This window comes from Vidua chalybeata, chromosome 22 (assembly GCF_026979565.1).
Source record: "Vidua chalybeata isolate OUT-0048 chromosome 22, bVidCha1 merged haplotype, whole genome shotgun sequence".
NCBI lineage: Eukaryota > Metazoa > Chordata > Aves > Passeriformes > Viduidae > Vidua > Vidua chalybeata.
The window spans coordinates 3,645,137-3,667,503 of NC_071551.1; the positions used below are offsets into that span (position 1 = coordinate 3,645,137).

General features: G+C 44.6%; 1 protein-coding gene across 3 annotated transcripts in view; it reads left to right on the forward strand.

The window, feature by feature from the left end:
- KAZN (kazrin, periplakin interacting protein) overlaps positions 1 to 22,367 on the forward strand; it is a 205,260-nt gene that overhangs the window by 29,708 nt on the left and 153,185 nt on the right. For 2 of the 3 annotated variants that reach the window (XM_053962952.1, XM_053962954.1), the window contains exon 2: positions 20,247 to 20,404. In XM_053962952.1, the coding sequence (XP_053818927.1) occupies positions 20,247 to 20,404 (158 nt within the window). Of the gene's footprint in view, positions 1 to 20,246; positions 20,405 to 22,367 lie in introns of those variants that run through there. The other variant, XM_053962956.1, reaches the window with a different exon arrangement.

Sequence of the window (22,367 nt, forward strand, 5' to 3'; positions counted from 1 at the left end):
CTTTGATCCAGACAGAGTTTGTGATTTCAGATCTATAGTTTTTGACTGAAAATCCATGTGGCTGAAGAAGATTAAAGTCTCCTCAAGGAGGACACAGCCAGCACTCACAGTATTTCTGTCTGATTTAAGGGTTTTGAGGATCTTATACCCTGAAGGTGACATGTTCCCTGTCAGACGTGAGGCAAATAAAAAGTTGAAGCTTTTTAAAAATTTGTCAGTGGATCTGTTGTGGATTTTTGTAATTAGCCAATAATCTCTGTGACCATGGAGCTTTTGGAGATCCTCTACTGTCACTGAGCTCCCTGAGGCTGCTGCAAAGGTGTGGATTTGATTTTTCTATGGACTCATAGAGTTGATGCCATCAGGGAAAGCCCTGGAACTTGTAAATCAGGCAAAAAAAAAAAAAAAAAAGCATAATTATTTCCTATGATACATCCTCATGCATTTCACAGAGAGACTGTTAGAGATGCAGCTCTGGCTGCTTCATTTTTACATTTTTAACTCCTTTGCCTTTCAAAGACCCATCTTTCCATGAAAATTTATGGTGGGTGCAAAATTCCTCATCTCCCAAACAAACCAAGTAGCTGGAAAGGAGCAGCCAATTAAGATGCACGATGCCTTGCCCTAAGTGACAGCCCATAAATCAGAGCCCGTGGAATATTACATTTTAATGCACTGCGGAAGCCTCGTGCTCCGGTGCATCCACAGCCCCCAGCATTGCTTAGGGATGAAGTCACTCCTTGGGGGAAGTGAGGGAGGTCACACTGATGCTATAAAAAGGTGTCAGGCCTTTGGTATGTTGTTTGTAAAAGTAAAAGAAACAAGATTCTGGGCGTCTGCTTGCTCTCACTGTTACAGGAGGTGTTTAGGAACCTAAAGTGGGTTCCTTTCTTGCTGCTATTTAATAAATGTGATTTATTAGGAGGCTGAAAAATGCTGTTAGCAGAAAGGCTTGTGAGAAAAATTAACAGAAAGCATGACTTGATGGGGTGAAGTTCAGAGCAAACTCACTAAATTTGGCAGGGAACACATTAGCAAAACAATGCGCTTGGGCACGAAGAAATCCCAACCGTCAAGAAACAGGGTCAAGAAAAACACCCTTCTGAAAATGGGTGTTGCAGATACACACAGAGCCAGATCTACAGTTTTCACAAAAATAACACAAGAATGTGCAGAGTAGCAGCACAAAATTTCCCTAAACTTTATTTTATTCTTCTTTACTTTGATTTGTACTGTACGGTCCCTACCTTGCCATGAGATCAGAATGCAGGGGAGGGGCTGTCTGGAGCAGTCCACGCTGATTCCTCTGAATTTTGAGGTGATTCATGGAGGAATGTCACTGCTCCTCTTCTGGGGGTGATCCCCAGCTGAACTCATCCTGAATGTGGGGGATCCTCCCAGGAGCTGCCGGGCAGTTCTGGTGGGGGGAACCTGCCTTGCATCCCTGAACTTCTGTGAAGCTGGTTCCTTCTTTGAGAAGATGCTCATCTCTGCCAACTCCTGTTCTTCCCCATTCCCTCTGAGCTCTCCATGCCTGAATGTGGCAGCTTTGTTTCTTTTATTTCCAAGGGGTCAAGTGCTTACATGGTGAGAAATCAAAGGGATGGGGGAAAAATCCCACCCAAGCCCCAGAGGCCAACAATGCAGAAAGAAAGAAGGGACACTGCTGTGAGGGCCAGCACTTCTTTCCTTGCAGTAAATGAATTCTGTGTCAGGGGCAGGGGGGTGGAGGAGGCTGTTCCTGGTGTCTCACTCCACAGGGCAGCACATCCTTTGTAGAAAGGGAACCCGGCAGGCTCCGACCTCCAGAGCAGCTTCAATCCCCCACAGGCTCAGCCACAAATACCTCCACTGATGCCTCAGGTTTGGCTTTTCTGTTTTTCAGATTCTGTTCTGCTTTAGTGTGTAAGTCTGGGCTTCACATGAGGGGATGCTGAGCTCTCTGCACAGAGCAGGGAGACAAAACAATTCCTTCTCCAGCTGGGGACCAAGGACAAATGATCCAGACCTCAGGTCCAAGAGCACAAACAACGTGGGCTGGAGAGAGAAAAACAAGAAGGATGGGACTTCGTGGGCTGGAGCTATAAATGGACAATTCACTCCAATATGCTAATGGACCAAAACTGATAGTGTGAAACCCTGTGACTGGTCTTCCATTTTTGTAGCCATTTTAAGTTGTGCTGCCCAAGGTGGATCTATTGAGGCCTTTTAATAAATCCCTACTTTAGCTTTTTGTAGTCTCTGTTCTAGGTCAGCCTTCACAAGGCATCACCACAGGCACGGAGTGCAGCTCAAATAATTTAAAGGAGAAGCACATACCTTTGAGCTCCTCTCCTTTGTGCTGGGGACAGCTGATGAAGCTAAACACAGGCTGATACAGTGCTGTGGGCTCTAGAGAGATGGTGGAGACTGGGGAACTGATCCCAGGCACCAGTGACTGGGTTTGTGGGTCAGGAGAGCAGCAGTGTGGGCACTGTGTGTGCACTCATTCAATATTCCCTGACCTCTAAATGCTACACACAGGGTGAAATACTTGGTAATGAATGAGGTTTGTAGGCTGGTCTCAACACCTGTGCTGTCCTGAGTCCTGAGCCAGTCCAATAAACCCCTCCCCAGCTGAATTTCCAGGAGGAACCTTGCCCTGCTCTTTGGAAAACAGCAGCACAGTCTGCCCTGCTACTGCTGGGGCTTTGGTGAGCCCTGGTCTACAACGGGTCCTCTCCACTTCTTTCCAGGTGCAAAATTGTGTCCTGCCTTCCAGCTTCCCCCCAGAACTGCTGCTCAGCTCCACTGTGCTCAGCTCCACCTGTGCTCATTTATTCATTTTTGTTGAAATTCAATGTGCAAAGCATGAAGTCATAAGAAAGCACCTCTCCCCCCCGAAAGATCCTTTCATTAATAATTCCTGTGTGCCTGCTCCTTGCTCATTGTTACACACAGCAGCCTTGGCAGATGAAGAGGTCGGTCCTTGGCCTATGCAAATGTTAATCCAGGTCGGAATTTCTTTTTTTTTTTTCCCTTCCAGGTTGGCAGCCCTTTGTTTAAAATGAAAATACCTCCAATTCTCTTTAATTTCTTAGGCACAAAAATGCATTAATGATAAGGCAATTGAGCTTGTTTGACCTTTAAAGGTGTAGGAGTTAGTATGGGTTATATTGCCTGAAAGTATAATATCCCACACCTTGCACCCTGCTATGTATCCTGGAAAATCATAACCCATCAATCAAGAAATAATCTCTGGGTTTGCACCAGTTTAACCAGAGGAGAATATTTCACCTATTTTGTTTTTCCATCTCAGTACCACATGGAAGTCCCATAATTAATTAAACCATATGAGAATTTATGTAAGCAACTTAGGGAAAATATCATAAATTGGTGATACTCAGTATAAAAGGAACCTGAATTAGGATTAAGGCCATTGTAGTGCTTTTTATGAATTCATAAGTGCTCCTGCTTTTTTTTTTTTTTTTCATTTGAGGCAACTTCAGAAGATAAAGTTGGAAGAACAATGAAGCTACATTCTCAGATTTCCAGCCAAAAGTGTGTCCTTCTCATTTTTCATCTCATGTTTATTATTTTACCCCATCAAATAAAAAAAAATCAGATACTTCTGATAGAGTAAAAGCAATGTGTAGGAGGAACCAGAGGAAAACAGGCTGGAGGCTTCCTCAAGAAAGGCAAAATCTTATTATTTGCTCCTTATCAACAGAAAGCAACAGCCACATTAAATGGAGCTGGATAACAGAGTAATTAATTCCTCTGTCTGGAACTTTGTGTCATCTCTACGTGTGATTAGGGAAGGGCTGGGATGAAAAGCTTTGTCTCTGGAGCTGCTGCTCTGTTTGATTTCTGGAGGTTATTTTGACAACATCCTCCTCCAGCCTACGCCTGGGTCTGTGCAAAGCTCTTCCCAACCTTGCTGTCCATCAGTGGGAGTCAGACGTGGGGGCTGGCACATCTGGGCTCGGTGTGAAGCCAGAAGAGGCCCTCACCCACCAGGCAGATGTCAAACCCAAAGGCGTGCAGCCAGCAAGACTCTTTCCCTCTTGCTTTCCCCTTCCGAGTGAAGCAGGATTACCTTGGCCTGGGATCTGAGCAGGGAGGGAGTGGATGCTCTTGTAGTTTGCTGAAAACCGGCCAAAATGAAAGTTTGCCAGGAGCCAGGGAGATCTCAGTGCAGGAGCAGAGCAGAGTTGTCCTGTTTGGTGTCACAGAGCCATGGATGGCAGTAAGGGGAGCTGCAGTGTGGTCTGTCCTGCAGGTGATATAAAAGGTGGATCATTCTTTCATGAAAAGCCTCATTTGAATGGCCTCCTCTTTTCCTCAAGATAATTTAGACTATGGGAATAACTGGCAAAAGGAGCATCTGCACTGCTGTTCCATGTTCTTACCTTTTGTTTCCCTCGTGCTGGGCACCTTAAAGAAGCACAGGACAGGGAATTCTGCCCTGGAGCTCATGCGCTAGGCAAGGAGTGTTTGTTTTTATTGTAATCATTATTATTGTTACAAATGCTCCTGTTCCCACCTGCCTGCACCTTTCTCCCACAGCCAAAGCCCTGCTGGTGTTTCCTGGGACATTCCCAGCCAGGCTGCTGGGCCCCAGTTATGCTGCCCATTTCATGCCAAGCACACACAGACTTTGCAAAATGGGGATCGGTGATCTTTGTTCTTCCTAGGTTTCCTCAAACCATTTCAAGACCCATTCGAGGTCAGGAAGACCTGTGAACTCTTCAAATTATATTCTGAATTGCTTCACATTTGCCCTTGGTATTCATTTGCAGGAATCAGTCTCTTCCCTGTTACTGCTGGGTGAGTCACTCCCGCTTCCCCACTCCACTTCTGGAGTTTGCGTCGTGTGGTCGATTATGACCCAGTTTGGGTAATTTGTCCTCGTAATGATTCATTTATCACTATCCAGAACCCTCTTCAGCAAAACACTTAAATGTGCTTTCAAATGCTGTACTTACAAAGAATTAAAATAAGCACCTGCTTGAATGGTCTGGAGGTGGAGAAATTGTGTGTAATCACACTTCTCCCTCACTGATAGTACTGACAAATGTTCCACCTTACAGCAGTTTGCAAAAAGTAACAATTGGAGATAAATAATTTTGATAAGCAGAATGAAATAACAGCAGCGTGTCATTCCTGATTAGATTTGACATTGTGCTAACATCCATCTTCCCCAAGCAGCTGCGTTGATGCAAGGCTTTCCTGCTGGAATCTGCCTCTAAATTATAAAACTGTCCAAAATGTACAAAAATATTTATTTCACTTCCGAGATCATTGATTTGCTAGTGAACGACAGAGGAAACTGCAGTATTTGCTGGATACCTTCAAAGCACATTTATGTAATTGATTCTTTTGCAAGCAGATGCAGAAGAAATATGAACTAGAGTTGCTTCAATTTGAATGCTGTTCCACTTGGCCAGTAGTTCTGCAGCTGGTAGAGTTGGTTTTATTTTATATATATATTTATAAACACACACACACACACACATACACACGTATATATATTTAAAAACCCTTTACCAGCTGAGCTCTGGCAGTGAAAACTACCTGGATACTAGCAAAGTTCTTACTGAAACTTGCCTCTATGCTTTTATTTAAATCTTGACTAAATAGGTTGGGGAAAGTTTTAATCTGAGAACATGTTGACTCTGAGTACCACTAAATACTTTGCTTAATTTGCATTTGTTAGAAAATTTTGCCATTAAAACTGCAGCAGAGCGTGAGCTGTGGTACCGTGAATGGTTTCAGGACAGGACTTTTACACCTTATTAGCACTGCAGTAAGGGAAAAATACTTTAAAAAGCATTAAGGGGGAAAAAATGTCATTAAGAACATATTTGTCAGCTTCCAGAAATGCTAATGAATAGGAACATAATGGCATTAACAGCTGGAGATCATCTCCTTTTCCAGGGAAAACTTTAACCTCACACACTTCTTTCATCTTGGTATGGAAATATGTGCTAATGAAGTCTCTTCCCAGGACAGGAGCTATTGAGGGTTTTAAGATGTGGCAAAAAAAAAAAAAAAAAAAAAAGAGCTTTATGTGTTCAGTTCTCCTTTATACTTATTTATATTTAAATTATAGTTATTTATTTTGAACATATAAATAAAAGTCATTACAAAGAGTAACAAGAGGAGGCTGTGAGAGAAGCCAAGAGATTGAGGTCTTACACCTCGGTGTTCATTTGTGGTGGTGGTGGTGGCAGTGCTGTGCTTGTCACACAAGGAGGAAAACCCATGAGAAGATGTCTGAAGCTCTCACTGCAAACATTTCTGAGGCTGAGGAGCAATCCTGCGGGGAGGGAGGCTGGTTTTGCTTTTCATTAGCCTAATCTCGTCAGAGTTTAATAGCAAAAACATGATAAACCTCATGTTCTTTTCATTAAAGAAACCTGTATCTCCTCTAGCTCAATGCGTGCTATCTGCTGGCATTATTAAGGAGTTTATCATCCTGACTTCTCATGCAAATTACAAAGGGATGGAAGGATTTGCTCCACAGCTGAGGAGAGAACTGGGTGGATCCAGGGGACCTGAGCATCATAATTGGCACCTAAATATGCTTTAGGCAGATGGTGCTGTAGATTGTGCCAGCAAATTACTTCTTGACCATGGCTACTTCTCTGCTGTGTGTTATTTTGTAGATTTAAATCTATCCTTTATTCATGTCAAAATACCAGTGGGAGCATTTTGAAGTGTAATTTTAAGCTGCTTACTTCGAAAGGTATTAATACAGAGAAATGAATCAAAATCACAGCAAAATTTTGCTTTGTCTTGGTCTCAGGATAAAAGTAACACCTGTGTGTCACAGGCTGAATGAAAAATGCATCTGGGACAGGTTTCCCTTTTGTCCCAGAGGAAAAGCAAGAGCTGAATCCTAAAAATTAGCACAAACAGACAGGCCAAAATGAGCTGAACTTTTAAAAGAAGGGAACTTTCCAGTGCACTGAGAGACCCTACAGATGTACTTATCTTGCCTTTTTCTCACATCAGCTTCATAACCTCTGATGATAACTCAGTGATCAGCAGCAAAAGATAATGAGAAACAGGAAGATTATGTGTAGTCTGACTAGACTGTGAAAATGTGATGTTTAAAATACTACAGAGAGATACCCTGTGTGTGTTTGTGCTTTCAGTGTGAGCACAGTGTCACCAGCTCCACACATTCCAGCTCTGGAACGGTTCAAACAGAATCTGTCTCCCACCTCCCTGAGAGTGTCTTAAAATTGTCTTTGAAATGTGGTAAAAGTACACACTTTGATTCTCACAGTGATGTTCTCAGCCTGAGCTCAGCTGCATTTAAACTGCAGCTTTCCAAAACCAAATCAGAGCTGTTCAGCTGTCGGGCTATGAGAAAACAAAGAGCTACTTAGGGGTGAAATAAAGTCACCATTCCTTTCTGCTACAATCAGAGTAGAAATATTGCAAATGGTGTTCAAAAGGGAACAGGAGGAGTCTGCTGGTCACCTGCTCTGGTCTCGCTGTTGTTTGAGCTGCTGTGCCACCACTAAATCAGGAGTAGTGGCAACGAAATGAGTCAGTGGAGCCCCACAAATATGAAGCACTTTGCCAGAGAAAATCAAACCGCTGTAATATATGAATTACTGCTTGCCCTCTGAGTCTCTGTCTGTGCTGGTTTTCTCGTGTCTGTTTTATGAGCTGCTTTTTAGTTGCCTTCTTGGCCGAGCCAATCCTCCAGCAGAACACAAGAGCTGCTCCAGCTGAGCAGTTGTAGACCTGCCACGGCAGCTCTCCATAGCCTAATTATGAGCCAGCTGCAGGTCCAGCACCTCTGGGATATCCAGAGAAACCTCCCCAAGATGCAGTCATTTCTAGTCTTTGCTCTTCACTGGCTACCTTTGATTTCCCCTTTTATCAGACTGAACAAAACACATCTCAACTCCAGCTGTCACTAGTGTCTGAAGGTTTTCCTAGATCAGGGTTTAGCAGGGAGGAATTTGGAGTTAATGGCCCTGCATGTGATGCTGTTGCTAAGAAACCCTGGCTTGGCTCATGATGTCCTTTTGCAGTTTGGCGAGTTCCTCCCTGATGGAAACACTTGTGTTCCAGCCTCTTGGCTTGTCCAGAGCAGGGTGTGCTCTGCTCTCAGCTTGCCTGGCTCAGCCCTCAGCAAAATGACGTGGGAATCCAATTTCCCCTGCTTTCTGCCCACTTTAGCCCTCGTTTTCTGAAGTCCAGACCCCCCTCCTGCCCTTGGCAGGTGCCTGCAGTCCATTACGTATTTGCAGTCTGGGACTGGCTGTGCTGCAGCGTATTCCTGGTCCTAAATGCCTCGTATCCAGGAGATATCATCACCTGGCTAGAGACACAGAGACAATTTAAAAGCACAACCCATCTGTTTTACACTGGTAATACGCAGTTTTCTCGTTGCCATGGCAAACCTGGAACGAAGAGCAGAGAGCGATGTTCAGGTGTGGGAACTGTGCCTCTGTGGGGAGGCAGGAAACAGGTTTGGGGCTGTTTTCTTTCTAGTGGGGTGCAGAAATCCATAGGGATGAAACCAGATGCCTCTGTTGTAGGAATTTCCTTGCGCCTCTTTTGGTGTGGCGTTTGTATGGGAGAGCCAAGGAACCCTGCACTGAGTCCTTGTAGGCTTAATGAGACTTGGTTTGCAGGGGTGGTTTTTGTCCCAGTGTTTGCTCTGGATCTGACACCAGACAAGCAATGCAGTTCCTCTTCCTCATTTCTGATGTGTGGGTGGAAGGAAAATGCTGGACAGTGGAGATGAAGATGGGGTTTCTAAAGACCAGGGGTCCTCCTTATGCTCAGGTTTTCCCTGTGCTTTTCCCTTCTCCAAGCTGGCAGAGAAGTCCCTCAGGTGTCTGGAGCCCAGCATTTCACCAATGCTGCTGATGCAGCCCCATGTCAGGCTGGCCTTCTGAAATCATGGTGAGAAATTGAGAAAAAGCAATTTAGGGGAAAGACACATCATTCTGATGCCTCGGCACTGATGAGGATGAAGTCCACCAAAGACTTTGAAGCTCCACTGGAGAGAGCAGAGGTGGCCTCTATGCAGCTGGAGCTATTCAGGGCTTGCTTCTTATTTACACAACACAATATTTTGCACTGGTATTGAAGCTAAGCAGACTTGGTCCTGATCACACCCCAACTTGATAAGAAACAGAGTAAATAAATCTCTTGCACGGTGTGGCCTCCAGTCACCCTCAATATGACACCAAAATTAGTTGATGGAACAGTATTATCCCTTTCCTCTCTCCTGTCTTTTAGCCATAATTAGCAGGGACACTTTCTGTCAATCAAGCATCAAAATTAAATGCTTTCCCTTCATCCACCAAAATTCTGTGCCAAAGAGAATGGTTGTTCCCTTGGGCAGCTGCTGGGGAGCAGAGAAATGGGCTGGGTTAGTAACAGGAGAATTAACTGCTAATGTTGAGGTTTACACGGGTTCAGGAGCCTCAGAAAGATAAAAGGCTCCCAGAAACTGTGTCATTCTCACTGCCACCAAGGGAAGGAAGTGGGAGCTCCTCAGGATGGAGCAGTGAGGCTGGAGGATGTGCTCAGCCCCCGTGTTTGTCAGCTGGGAGGGCAGGCTGAGCATGGCAGCAGGTCAGTGTGCTTCCATGTGACTCATTTTTGGGCATGTCCCACCCATCGTGGGCTGGACACCCAGGGCTGGATCACTGCCTTGATCTGTCCCTTCAGGAATATTTAAATTCCATTCTGAAAAACAAGTTAGACACTGAAATGCCTCAGTGACATCAGGAGCCCAGGAACTGAGGGCAGGTTTCAAAACAGAATGAGTCCCTGAGTCGCTTCAGGGGGTTTTAAATGTTTTAATGAAAACCTTTTCTATTTACCTAATAGTCCATGTCACAGAGAAGAGGGAGGCTTTTAAATATCTCCTGCTCTGCTGCTGCTGTGATTCCACCTGCCTCGCTCCTGCCGGGCACTGCAGTGATCTCATCTCTCCCTGTGCCTGGCTCCAGTCTGATCTCCTCACTTGGACTTGGCACAGGGACACAACTGCTGGAAAATCCCAGCCCTCCCAAGTGCTGCCTGCACAACGCTGCACATTTCTTGTCTAACTGTTCCCACACTGGTGACAGTTACTCCTCTCGTCCTTTATTAATTTCATTGCTTTGCCAAACAATCCTGCTGCAAAGGCTGCAGATGAAAGTGAGGAAAGGAGGTCAATGCAATATATGTTATCCCTGTCTACAGGGATATTGGGGATTTTCACTGCTTTCAAATTCCTGAAATGAATGCCACAAGCAAAGTTTACAAATGCAGAGTGAGTAATTTAGATATGAAGTCACTCGGCCATGAAGTCAAGGTTCAAAGCTAAATCACAAATCCAGGGAACCCAAAACAAAGAAGACATTGTTTTCTGCAGGTAGGGAAATTTAGAAACAAATTATTTGCCCCTGGTCATCAGGAAGAAAAATCCACTTAGTGTCACATGAGGCTTTCCTACACATAGAAAGTGAGGAGGTGCTGCCTCCCCACTGCACATCCCATTGGATACAACAGAGCTCAAAGCACCTTCACAGGAACATCTAGAAAACCTAAGAGATGAGAAATAATTATTCCAACTGAGGCCAACATTTGAATACTCTGTAGTTACTACTGAATTTCCTACTTGTTGTGGGTTTTTTGTTTGTTTGTTTGTTTTTTGGCTGAAAATGTCATAATTTTGACAAATGATCATGCTCAAGTAGAATGAAAGCAACATGACTGAAAAGAAATGGGAAGTGCCCACTGAGTCCTGTTCAAATGCTATCCCTAACACTGGAGGAGGATGTGCTTAAGCATCATTAGGACTTACATGTTTTCTAAAGGAAACCTTCCCATTGACAGGCCCTTAAAAACTTGTGCATTTTTCAATGAAAAGAAAACCAAGGCAGAAGAGTTTGACACATTTCCTGTGTGGGCACCTCCCCAAGTGCCACATCCACATTGAATATTTCCAGGGATGATGATTCCACCACTTTCCTGGACAGCCTATTCCAGTGCCTGAGCACCCTTTATGTGAAGAAATTTTTCCTGTTATTCCCTGGCACAACTTCTAAACCTGCTGCTTCCATGACTTGTTCTTACTTACAGGGAATGTTAAGTCTGAAGCTGTGGATACAGAAAAAACTGATCACAGGATAATATTGGTTAGGAAAAAAATACTCTTCTGCTGCATTTTATAGATGTAGTTTACAGAAATAACAAGTTCTAACACTGGTCTGAAAAAGCCTGCTTTATTTTAGGAGGAGATTATTCATTTCAGGGCCCATAAAAATAAATGACACACTGAAGAGTGTGAATGTAAAGATTTTGCTCCAAAGATATAAGCATGTCAGGGTTATTAAATGCTGAATATAGTCTCATTTTATCTTTATTTTCTAGATAGTTATTTTTATTCCACATGAATAGGGTTGTGGATATTGGCTGCAATGATACAAGTCAAAATCAAGCAGTAATGGACACTGGAACCACAAAATTGCACAAATTGCAACTAATCCAAAATATCCAGGGTATTGCACGTCCATAGGTGACATCATCCCATGGTTTAGATGCATAAAAACAGGTGTGAATTTCTCAGTCTTCTAAAGGAATTGATGCTGATCCTGTGGATGAATGGGAATGGATGAGAAGGAAATGTGGGAATAAAACAATTATCAGTCAGAAGCTGCTCGGTGGCTCTGCCAGCAGGGTCAATGCAGATGGAGCATCTGGTGTGGTCCTCAGCATCACCTTTATCTGCAGCAGGAACTAAATCCCCCTCCCAGGCTCCCTGAGACAGCTGGGTTTGTGTGAGTGCTTGATAAAACTTGACCCTCTGATCCGCTGTACTCAGCCGAGGTTTATCAACCTGTGTTTCCACTGTTTGAATTTCAGCTTTTTCTAATGCTCTGCCAATAAAGGGGTTTTTCCTAAGATAGAATTGCTAAGCCCAGCGTTTTGTTAGTGTCACATCCAAGGTTTTAAGCAGCAGAGCTGCTCAAGGCAGCTCCCAAGGAAATTTAAATACTTGCTTTAACAGTATTCTCCATCCCTTCTTTTATCTATGAACAAATACAGGCACATGCAGGGAGAGATTTGCAGGTTGCCAGTTTTCATGACTTTATTGAAGTCTCAGCATCACTGACTTTTTTTTTGATATGACAAATCTGGTGCTTTTTTGTTTGGTTTGGTTTTCCTTTTGTTTCTAACATTTCTGGTTGAAAGAAGTGCCATCCTAAGGGTGAAACAAAGATCTCAGGAGCTGAAGCGAACAGACACAGCGTGTTTGATTTTTACATCTTGTTTTTTAAGCTCCTTTCAGGATTTCTGGTGACCCTCTCTCATTATTGCAACCTGAGCAGATTCCCAAGACAATATCAATTGGTTTTTCAACACTCAAAACAACACATAAAACTTCAGTCTCTTCTGTATGGGAAGAAACTGAAGAAACTTTGGTGGGAAACAAACCCAGCTCAGTTGTCTTCTAATGCTTTCAGTTCATTCAAACCCCAGAAAAGCCAGTGATTGTTAAATTACCTTTAGGAAGGGTTTTCTTTCACCTTCGACACGAGGGAGATGAAGCATCTTGTTTGCACCAGGAGCTGCTTGTTAAAGCAGAACAGCTCCCAGTTTGTAGCTGGGGAAAAGCCAGACAAGTCCCTTACTGGTGGTGGCATCTCTCCTCTGTGGTGTGTGATGTTTCCACAGGCTGCAGGATGTGTGTTTGCAGATGGGAACTGATGTGTTGAGGGTTTAGCTGACCCACCCAAGACCCTGGAGCTCATTTGGTCCTATACCCCATCCAAGACTGTTCATGATGGGCATCGCTCCTCCAGAGCCAGCTCGCAGCAGCTGCATGTCTGCTCCTGCTGCTGGCAGGAATTTCTGTTGTTCTCTTCCTAAATAAAGCAGCTATTGTTTCTGGAACACGACAGTCGCACCATCAGCCGTGGAGGTGACAAAGAAATGATTACCCAACAGCAAGGAGCAAGCAGCAGCTGCGAGGCCGGGTGTCGCTGTGCCGTGTCTGCCTTTGGAAAGGTTGTTTTGGTTCTTGGCAAGTTGGAATGGAGTTTCTCTTGCAGGAGCTGGATTTGCTGGTTTGGCGCCACGCCTGCCACATTTCTCAAGGTTTGACATTGTTCCTGGCCTGGCAGTTTGCAGCTCTCTGGAGAATTCAGCATCTTGAATATTTCTGCAAACAACAACAGCCCAGCCATGAAGTTTGGATCTGGTTTGCTGGTGGAGTCGTGGGATCTCTCAGCTCAAGGCACTGCCCAGAGCAGCAGGACCCCATCCCAGCTGCTTCAGCCTCTGCTCCAACTCCATTTTCCCATCATAATCATAAGCATAACATGGCAATTTATATGAATTTGGATTTTTTTTTTCCCTAGAGTGAGTAGTATTTTTTTGATTGTAATGTTTAGTAGTTTAACTCATACAGCTGGGGTGAATAAATGAGTTTTTAGGGGTGGGATCACTTCTTCACCTGGATGATGTTCTCGTAGCTCTAGTGAGATTTTACCCAAAGAGCAAAATACTGTTTATTTTCTAAATTGCCCTGGCACTGTATTAGTGAGAGGAAACACCGAGCCTTTTAATTTTTAAAATTTTGGCCAAATTCTAGTGAACTTCATCTCACTACTATCATTAGCTGTGACTTAGAGCTGAAGAAACTGAGGCAAAGAAGAAAAGCCCTTTCCAGAGGGATGATTTTAAAAAGCTCAGAAAGACACAGCAAAATACAACAGCTCTTCTTTCCCTACTCAGTTCAGATATATCTTGGATACATCAACAGGAATTTTTTTAGCAACAGGGGGGTTCTCCAAGGAGAATATGGACATCTGTCCTTGCAGACAGAACTGGAACTCCCATCCCTTTTCTGCTCAAATATGAGGTTTTTAAATGGAGAGGGAGTGTAAGGACAAATTACAAAATATATTTCTCTGTTCCTAGATTCAAAACATACCAAAACAATGCAAAATTGACATTTTTATTGAAGTGGTTTAAAGTCCAATTTTGAAAGAAGCTTCTGCACCATAAAAGAGATGTCAATGAAAAATTTTGATTATTAAAAAGCTGCTACCACCCTGCAGAGCTCCACTTGATGTTATTTTCATTTCCAAAAAGGTCGGGTTTGTAAAGAGAAACTAATAAGCTGAAAAAATGACCACCTTTATTGCAGGGCATGTTTTCCTCTGGAACTCTAGTGCCATTTACTGGTCTGATGGCTTTCTTTTGCATCTGGGAAGCTCTGAATGCAGCTCTTTGCCAGTTACACACCAACCATTTAGAACCCAGAGAGACCCGCTCGTCAGTAATTACTGTAATGGGTTATTTGCAGTGTTTCTTGAAAGGTGATTGAGCCCCTAATGCAGACACCAGATTTTTTTTTTTTTCTTCACTTAATGGTGTGGTAAATTATTCCTAGGAGGGGGCTCATTGAATGCCTCCTTTGAAACAAGTTAAAGGCCACAAAGGAAGAAAAAAAGCTGTAGGTCTCTTCTTAGGAATAACAGGAGAAAATATTTCTGGAGTGGTTCAGATTGAGATCTCCCCAGTGTTTCTGTGAGGCTGTGCCTGTCAACAGCGTCTGGCACGAGCAGTGGATGGGGCAGATGGCTCAGGGTGGATTCTCCAGCTGCAAAGATGCAGGACAGCCTGGGTAGAGGAAAATGGGCTCTGTTTGCTCAGAGCTTCTGCCTTGTGATCCTGATGCCCGTGCATGTTGCAGCTTTGCAGATCAGCTTCTCATCTGAGAGGTGCTGAAGCAGTGCAAGAATGGCTCCAGAGAGGGGAACAGGTTGGATATTAGGAAAAGTTTCTTCACTGTAGGGGTGGAAAGCATTGGAAGAGGCTCCCCAGGGAAGTGGTGGAGTCAGCATCCGTAAAAGTGTTCAAAAACCGGGCAGAGGTGGCATTTTGTGATGTGGGTCAGTGGGCACAGGGGTATCTGGGTGAAGGTTGGGCTTGATGATCTTGGGGGCCTTTTCCAGCCTTGAGGATTCCATGCTTCCATGATTCCATGACTCTGTGATTTCATGAGCTTGGCTTTTACAAAGGGAGGTTTCTTCTACTGCTAAGTGAATAAATTAATTGATCTGTCCAAATGCAATTAGCAAATGCTACAGCAGGAAAGGCTTCCTAATCAGAATCATTAATCTGGCAAAAATTAACTGCTGCATGTCTTGTATGTCCTTTTTTTGGACACAGCAAAAAACAACCTCAATAACATAATAACATTGGGCTTTATTTATAATTTAGCTGAATAAATATCTTATTTTTACACATTGTGCTGGCTACATGCCATAACCCAAACTGCCTTGAATTTCCTGGGCTGCAGGGCTGGTTATTTTTTGGTTCCAAAGGCAAGATATTGAGCTTTCACAGGCACATTCTTAATTTCTCCCCAAACCTGTGCAGGTAGAAGTTTTTGCAGGTGGGGATGAGGGGGTATTTGAGAACTGGCTGTGGTTTAGAGAAAGCAGAACACACTGCTGATCCTTGTGCAGTCTGTCTCTCCATGCTTTCGATGCCCCAAACCTGTGGGTTGCCCTGGCATCAGGGGGGGAACCTTCCCCTCTCACCTCCTTCGAGGGAATGAGAGCATCCATCATTATTCATGGGGCTGAAGTCACACAGAAGGTTATCATTTGTCAACTAAAAAAGAGTTCAAGAAATTTAGTCAATCACCTGAGCAAATCAGTTTTACTTAACTCTTCAAAAAGGGGCTTCAACTGGGAAAAATAGAAATCCAACAATTCAATTGGGGTTGTCCAGTCTGGAGAAAAGAAAGCTCTGGGGGGAGCTTAGAGCCCCTTCAGTACCTAAAGGGGCTGCAGGAGAGCTGGAGAGGGACTTGGGACAAGGGATGGAGGGACAGGACACAGGGAATGGCTTCCACTGGGAATGCCAGTGGAATGCAGGGAGTGCCAGAGGGGAGATGGGATATTGGGAAGGAATTCCTGGCTGGGAGGGTGGGCAGGCCCTGGCACAGGGGGCCCAGAGAAGCTGTGGCTGCCCCTGGATCCCTGGAAGTGTCCAAGGCCAGGTTGGAGCAACCTGTGGGAGATGTCCCTGCCCATGGCAGGAGGGGTAGAATGGGATGATCTGTGAGACCTCTTCCAACCCAAACCATTCCATGATTCCAGTGGGAGATGCTGGAAGGCATTTGGAACTCTGGAGCCCCTCATGTCTGAGCCCTGAGTCTGTCTCTGGAGGGGCCCTGCAAAAACACCGGGAGAGCTGAGATGGGGAGCCCTGTAGTGCTCAGAGTATTTTCTTTTCCTCACTGCAAAAACAACCCCTGTTGTTGGCTGTTGCTCAAGGAGCTCTTTGGTAACACTGAACACTAATGAATTGCACAGTTTGCCCACACACATCCCAGCCCTGTGAGGCTCCCAGGGCCTCCTCAGGCAGCGAGGTTTCCCCGGCAGCCCAGAGCAGTGAACGCTGCTCCCTTGGGATGGGTTTTCAAAGGATCCATCCACACAGTGAGGATTTCTGACTTCTCTCTCCACGGGAGCAGATCCCCAGGGGCGAGAGCTGACCACTCACACCAAAGTCAGACTCAAACATCTTCTCTATTTCATGTGGCAGAGTCAGCCCAGGAATCTTTATGCAGCCTCCCTTGATAGAATTATTATCGTGTCCGTCCTCTTTCATTTACTCACTCCTGCTGCCGAGAATTAATTTTAGACTCTGCTGGCTTTTGTCAGTAGATCTCAGGATATATAATCTATGCTTTATTTTATTTTGTGCTCATCTGGGCAGTAGCTGGAGTGTATAAAATGGGGTCTCCTGGAACAACTTTATTGCTTCAGCCTCTTCCTTGAATGAGTTTTTGGCGCAAGTATAATTTTTCCCTCGTCTCCGACAGAAAGCAATTTCCTTTTTCCCCTGCACGTCCTTCAGGCTCTGGTGATTCTGCCCTGCTGAAAACCAACTTTGTCGACCTGTTCTTGCTTCTGGGGGTTGCAAATTGTCCTCACCTGAGCACCTCAGCACAGCACATCCTCTCTGACAGCAGCAGGCAGAACCCCTGCCCCCTTAAGAGTTTATTTGATCTCTTTTTGGGGTTACACCAAAGAGCTAAAGAAGGATTGTTATGGTTCCTTCACCTCTTGAAATTGATCCTCGCAGTGAGGAAATGATGAAATTGGAATGGGAAAAGCTGGGATGCTGACAGGACTTTGACAGCTGTAACTTTTATTTAGCTCGTTTTCTCGCTTGCAGTGTTACTGATGTGTTACCAACCTCGAGCCAAGGGGAATGACATGGCAAGGGAAAGGTGCAGGCTTCATTTTTTTCTCTTTTTCTTTTCATTTTAGGGGACCAAGAAGTATCTTTTAATCTCCACTGGACATACCTGTGTTTCTATGTGAGGTTCATATTTTTTTCTTTTAAGAAGAATTTGATGTTTTCATGAAGAACTGTCTGGGTTAGTGGAAGTGTTGTTCAGCAGAAATGTCTGAGCCATAACGTTGTGAGAGATGAAGGGTTTGCCTCATTGTCTTTGCCCTTTATATTTTTAGTGCAAAAGGCAGGAAGTTTCTCTTGATTTAAATGAGAAGTATCAAATTTCTTCTGCTTATAAGAAGGGCCCTTTGGAAGCTGTGTTGCAGACTGATACAGGACTTCCAGAAAAATAGTGTCAGGAATGGTTTGGTCTTTTCAGCTTTGTTTTCACTGTGTGTGTAGGCTGGAGGTTTGGAAATGCCTGTTTTGCTTTCATGAGGAAGACTCAGAGGATTTTATTTTCCAATACAGTTTCCACTGTGTTCATGGGAAAAGATTTGTTTTGTTAAGCAGCGTATAAATACAGCACTGTGGCAGATCCCTCTAAAAATCGGTTCAAGTCAATACTGATCTGATTTCCCCACATTCTTACTGGAAAATATTTTTCTGATTCCTCTGGAATCTCTCTAACATAAAGAATTACAAATGAGAGAAGCATTTGCCCCCCTGAGCTTCATGTGCCACATAGTGCTCCAGCAGTGCTAAACTTCCCAAAGAGAAAAAGAAATATTGGAGAATGGAGAGCTGTAGCTTCAGATGAGGAGGTTGGGATAATTTAGGATAATATAATTTAGTTTGTTTTGAATTACTTTAAAATCAGAAAGCCTGGGAGAAGTTCTCCATGTACCAGTTTCTGGTCACAGTCTATGTAAATCTGGAAGGGAGCCATCAGCTCGATGAGAACTCTGGTGTACATTTGTATTACTGAAAGCAGATGTGGACTCAGGGCTCCAGCCAAAATTTCAGAGCAGGAAAAAAATGATCTGTCCTCAATTCCTCATCGGTCAGAAAGGATGGGATGAATCAATACTGGTGCATTAGTGCTGGGGAGATGGCTTTCAGGCCTGACGTGTCTGATAGAGATGCTAGCTCGGCCTAGCAGTGATAAGAAAACCAAACTGCTGCTGCCTGTGCGCAGCCCTGTGCCTGCTGCTCTCCTGCATGGAGAACCTGCAGCTCACAAGTGTTGCTTGGTGTGAGGACACATGATTACAAAACGATTTGGCAATGGAGGAGTTCGGCTGCACGTGGCCCCCCTTTGTGCCACGCTGCTCCCCAGGCCCGTGTCCTGCTCAGACATCGCCCTGGGAGCCTCCACGGGCCCGGCCCCACGAGCAGGAGGAGTTTGGCTCACAAGATGAGGCTGGGCTGTGACACACGCGTGGGGTGCACGTGAGCCCAGCAGTACAATTGTCACCATTGGCCCTGGCACAGGGTGCCCAGAGCAGCTGTGGCTGCCCCTGGGTCCCTGGCAGTGCCCAAGGCCAGGCTGGACGGGGCTTGGAGCAGCCTGGGACAGTGGAAGGTGTCCCTGTCCATGGCAGGGGGTGGGATGAGATGATTTTTAGGATCCCCTCCAATCCAAACCATTCCATGATTCACTGTATGATTCTATGATTTATGGTGTGGTTTAAAATGGACCCTCCATCACAGTGAGCCTCAAAGCCCTTTTCTCTTAGCAGGAGGTGCAGGAACACCCTGAGTGCTGGGAATCCTCCCAGTCCCCTCACCAAGGCATTTCCAGGCACAGATTTTGTTTTATTATTTTAATGAAAAATAAACCCTCTCAGTAAGGAGGATCCTGCTCTTTCCCTCCTGCATTTTGGAGACACAACTGTGATTTGTTATGGCCCTTTTGTCTGGGGAAGATTTGCTCCTCAATGAGTGGTTTCTGGCTAATCTTTACTACGTCCAATTTTGTGGGAAGATCTTCTTTAGACAGAACTGGGTCGAGTATATTTCAATTGCCTCGTGTTCTTAAGATCAGTTTGTCAGAGAGTCCTAAATAACACATTGCTTTATTCATAAACAGCCTGAGCAAGCCAGGATGTGCAGCACGTTCAGGGGGTGACAGTGATGTGTTACTCTGAGCTTATCAAAGGGCTCCACTGCCTGAGCCACCAGCACAAAGAAAATGCACTGAAGAATTATTTGGACCTCATTTATTTAATGAGCCGGCAGTAAAAATGAAACCTCCAAACTCGCCATGGTTGAGAAGCAAATCGCAGCGCAGATTTTTCAAATCTGTAAAAGTTCAGAGCTTTTCATTGGGTGGAAATAAATGTGACCATTGGTTCATATATAAATTGCAGCTACATAAAGTGTGTGAAATTGCTGGGGGATTTCTGGGAGCTGTGGAGGTGGTGATTTCTGACTGGGAGCAGAATCTCACATATAATACCTGGGGTTTGAGCCCACGAAGGAGAATTTAAAAGATTAACAGTGATTCAAATACCAATAATCTCAAAGAAAGAAAATTAGCAATATTTTAGTTGTTGGTCTGACTCACTCCTACTCTAGCTAATGAAAAGCCAATTTTTCCAGCTTCTCTCCTTTGTGTTGTCTGGAGTTCTGGTTCCCTGCACATCAGAGGGAACAGGTCTCTGGGCTGGGATTCAATAGACTGACTATTTTTTTTCTTGTTTTCACTTTAGCCATGACTTGTTACTTGAGATTAGAAATGTAATCATAGAATCCTGGAATGATCTGGGTTGGAAGTGTCCCTCAATACAGCCTCATTCCCAACCACCCTGCCACGAGCAGGACCAGGCTGCTCAGGCCTCCTCCCCGTGTGTGTACAATGCCTTTGCTGGTCCTCTCAGGAGAGTCCAGGGGAAGTAATGGGGATCAATTATTTCCAGCTACACTTTTCCAGAGCAAATCACACTCGTCTCAAACTGAAAAAATGTTGTTGGCTTCCTCCAGCACGGTTTCATTCCTGTTTCTTGCTTTCCCCTCTGTCTGCACAGCTGTTGAATCGCTGCATTCCCTGAATGACCAGATCTCCCACTTCATCGTCAGCAAGTCAAAAACCCTGGACGAGGATGAAGATGCCTTTTTGCCCAGTGAGAAGGAATCTCTGAAAAGTGCCATGAGGCTGATGAGGCACCTCCTGATGGATGCACAGGTAGGAAATCAATACACACACGTGTGTTAGGATGTGAGGAAGGCACATTACACAGATCTGGGGGAATATGTCATTTTTACATGCAGTTTTAGCAGGGGAGAGCATTAATTTCTGATTCTTTAAAACTGATTTTGGCTTCTGAAATCTGCAGCTGTGGGAAGAACATCTCAGTGCACAGAGTGTGCAGCTTGTGCTGGGGCTGAGTCACAGATTCAGGGTTGAAAATGGCTCTTAATTTCAGGAGAAAATGCAGCAATGTACCCATTGATGGGAATACAGCAATAAGCCCATTGATGGGAATCCAGCATCAGCACTACCAAAAGAAAATCATCTGTCCACTAAACATCTGTGCTCAATGCCAGTTTTAGAAGTGCCAGACAACTGAGCTGTTGGTTTAGCCAAGCTGTAAAATGCCAGTTAAAAGTCATGAAATGATGTGCAGATGTTTCTTTGTGCCTTTGCTGCTTCAACAAAACAATCTCTTTCTCTGTAGCTTTGCTGTGTTGCAGTCTTTCCTTCAGCCTACAAAAAGCAACCTTTGAAATATTAATTATATTTATCTTTTTATATTCCGTTTTGGTCATTATTTGCAAAACCTGGATGGAAAATGACAGCTTCTGTCAGAGGGGTATTTTGAAACGGGGTGGTCTCCTCTCCCTTCTCCTCTGGCAAGCCCTAAAATCAGGCAAAGGAGGGCTGAGGCTGTCCTGAGATCTTCTGAGCTCTTCAGGACTGGGGATGGCCTGTTCTGCTTCCATGTTCTCCCACATGGACTCTGGTGGTTATCTTATCTTATTATCTTATCTTATCTGCTTCTCTCACTTTCAAAGCCTTTGGTCCTGATTACTCTGGCTGGCAGGGATCCTGTTGCAGGTGGGGAGTGGCCTGGGGATCCCAGCTGTTAACAGCACGTGTATTTTAATATTGTGTGTTGGCACGAGGAGTCAGTCCAGGCTTTGGAGGCTGTGGAGTGCACAGGGAGCAAACCCTTCCTGCTGTGCTCAGGATTTCATTTCTGTGAGGATGGTGCAGATCTCACTGTGGCACATCCATTTACCCCAAACCACCAGAGTTAATGCTGTTGAAGTGTCACAGGGAACACAAGGGGCTACACTGTGCTTCTGGGTCTGCTCCCACAGTGGGAATAGATTCCATAGATTCCCCTGCAGTGGGAATAAAATCACAGAATCCATGGAAATCCATGGAATCCTCCCAGTGTGAGGCTCTGTACAGAGATAAGCTGAAATCCAGAGCTTGGCCCTTTTACTCCCCTCTCCTAGCATGGACCTAATTTTGACTGGTGGATAATTTGAGGAGAGAACATCCAGCTTGAAATTTTGGGCAGAAAGTTTGGGTTGAAAGGGACCTTAAATCTCATCCCATTTCACCCCCCTACCCTGGTCAGGGACACTTTCCAGAGACCAGGTTGCTCCAAGCCCCATCCAACCCTGTCCAAATTCCAGGTATTTGGAATACCTCTGGGGAGTCTGGCATGAGGGCAGGCAGATGCTTACAGGCAGATAAAAATAAATATGGGGCAAAAAGGTATCTATTGATAATCCCCTTGTGCAGGAATTCTATTTTTAGCACCCAAGAATTGCTTTCCTACTTATCAGCTGTCCTGAATGCATATTAATTGGTGCCTGTGATAGAGAGACTGATTAGGAAATGCTAAGAACAATAGGGAAATGTCAAGTGCTCCTGTATCCTCATGATGTGCCTGGATCCCTTCCCAGAAAGGACAGGATGTTTTCTTGCCTGGGATTTTCAAGTTGGAAGAATGACAAGGTGGGAAATGGTAGTGGTGAGTAGAAGGATGGAAGTAAACAGGTGATAACATCCAGTAAAAAAAATTAAATAAAACCTCAATAAAATAAATCCTCTGAGGAATGAAAGAAACATGAGTCTGGCAGGAATATCCCCGCCAGTGTGTGAATACAAATATGTGCTAACCCTGACTGCA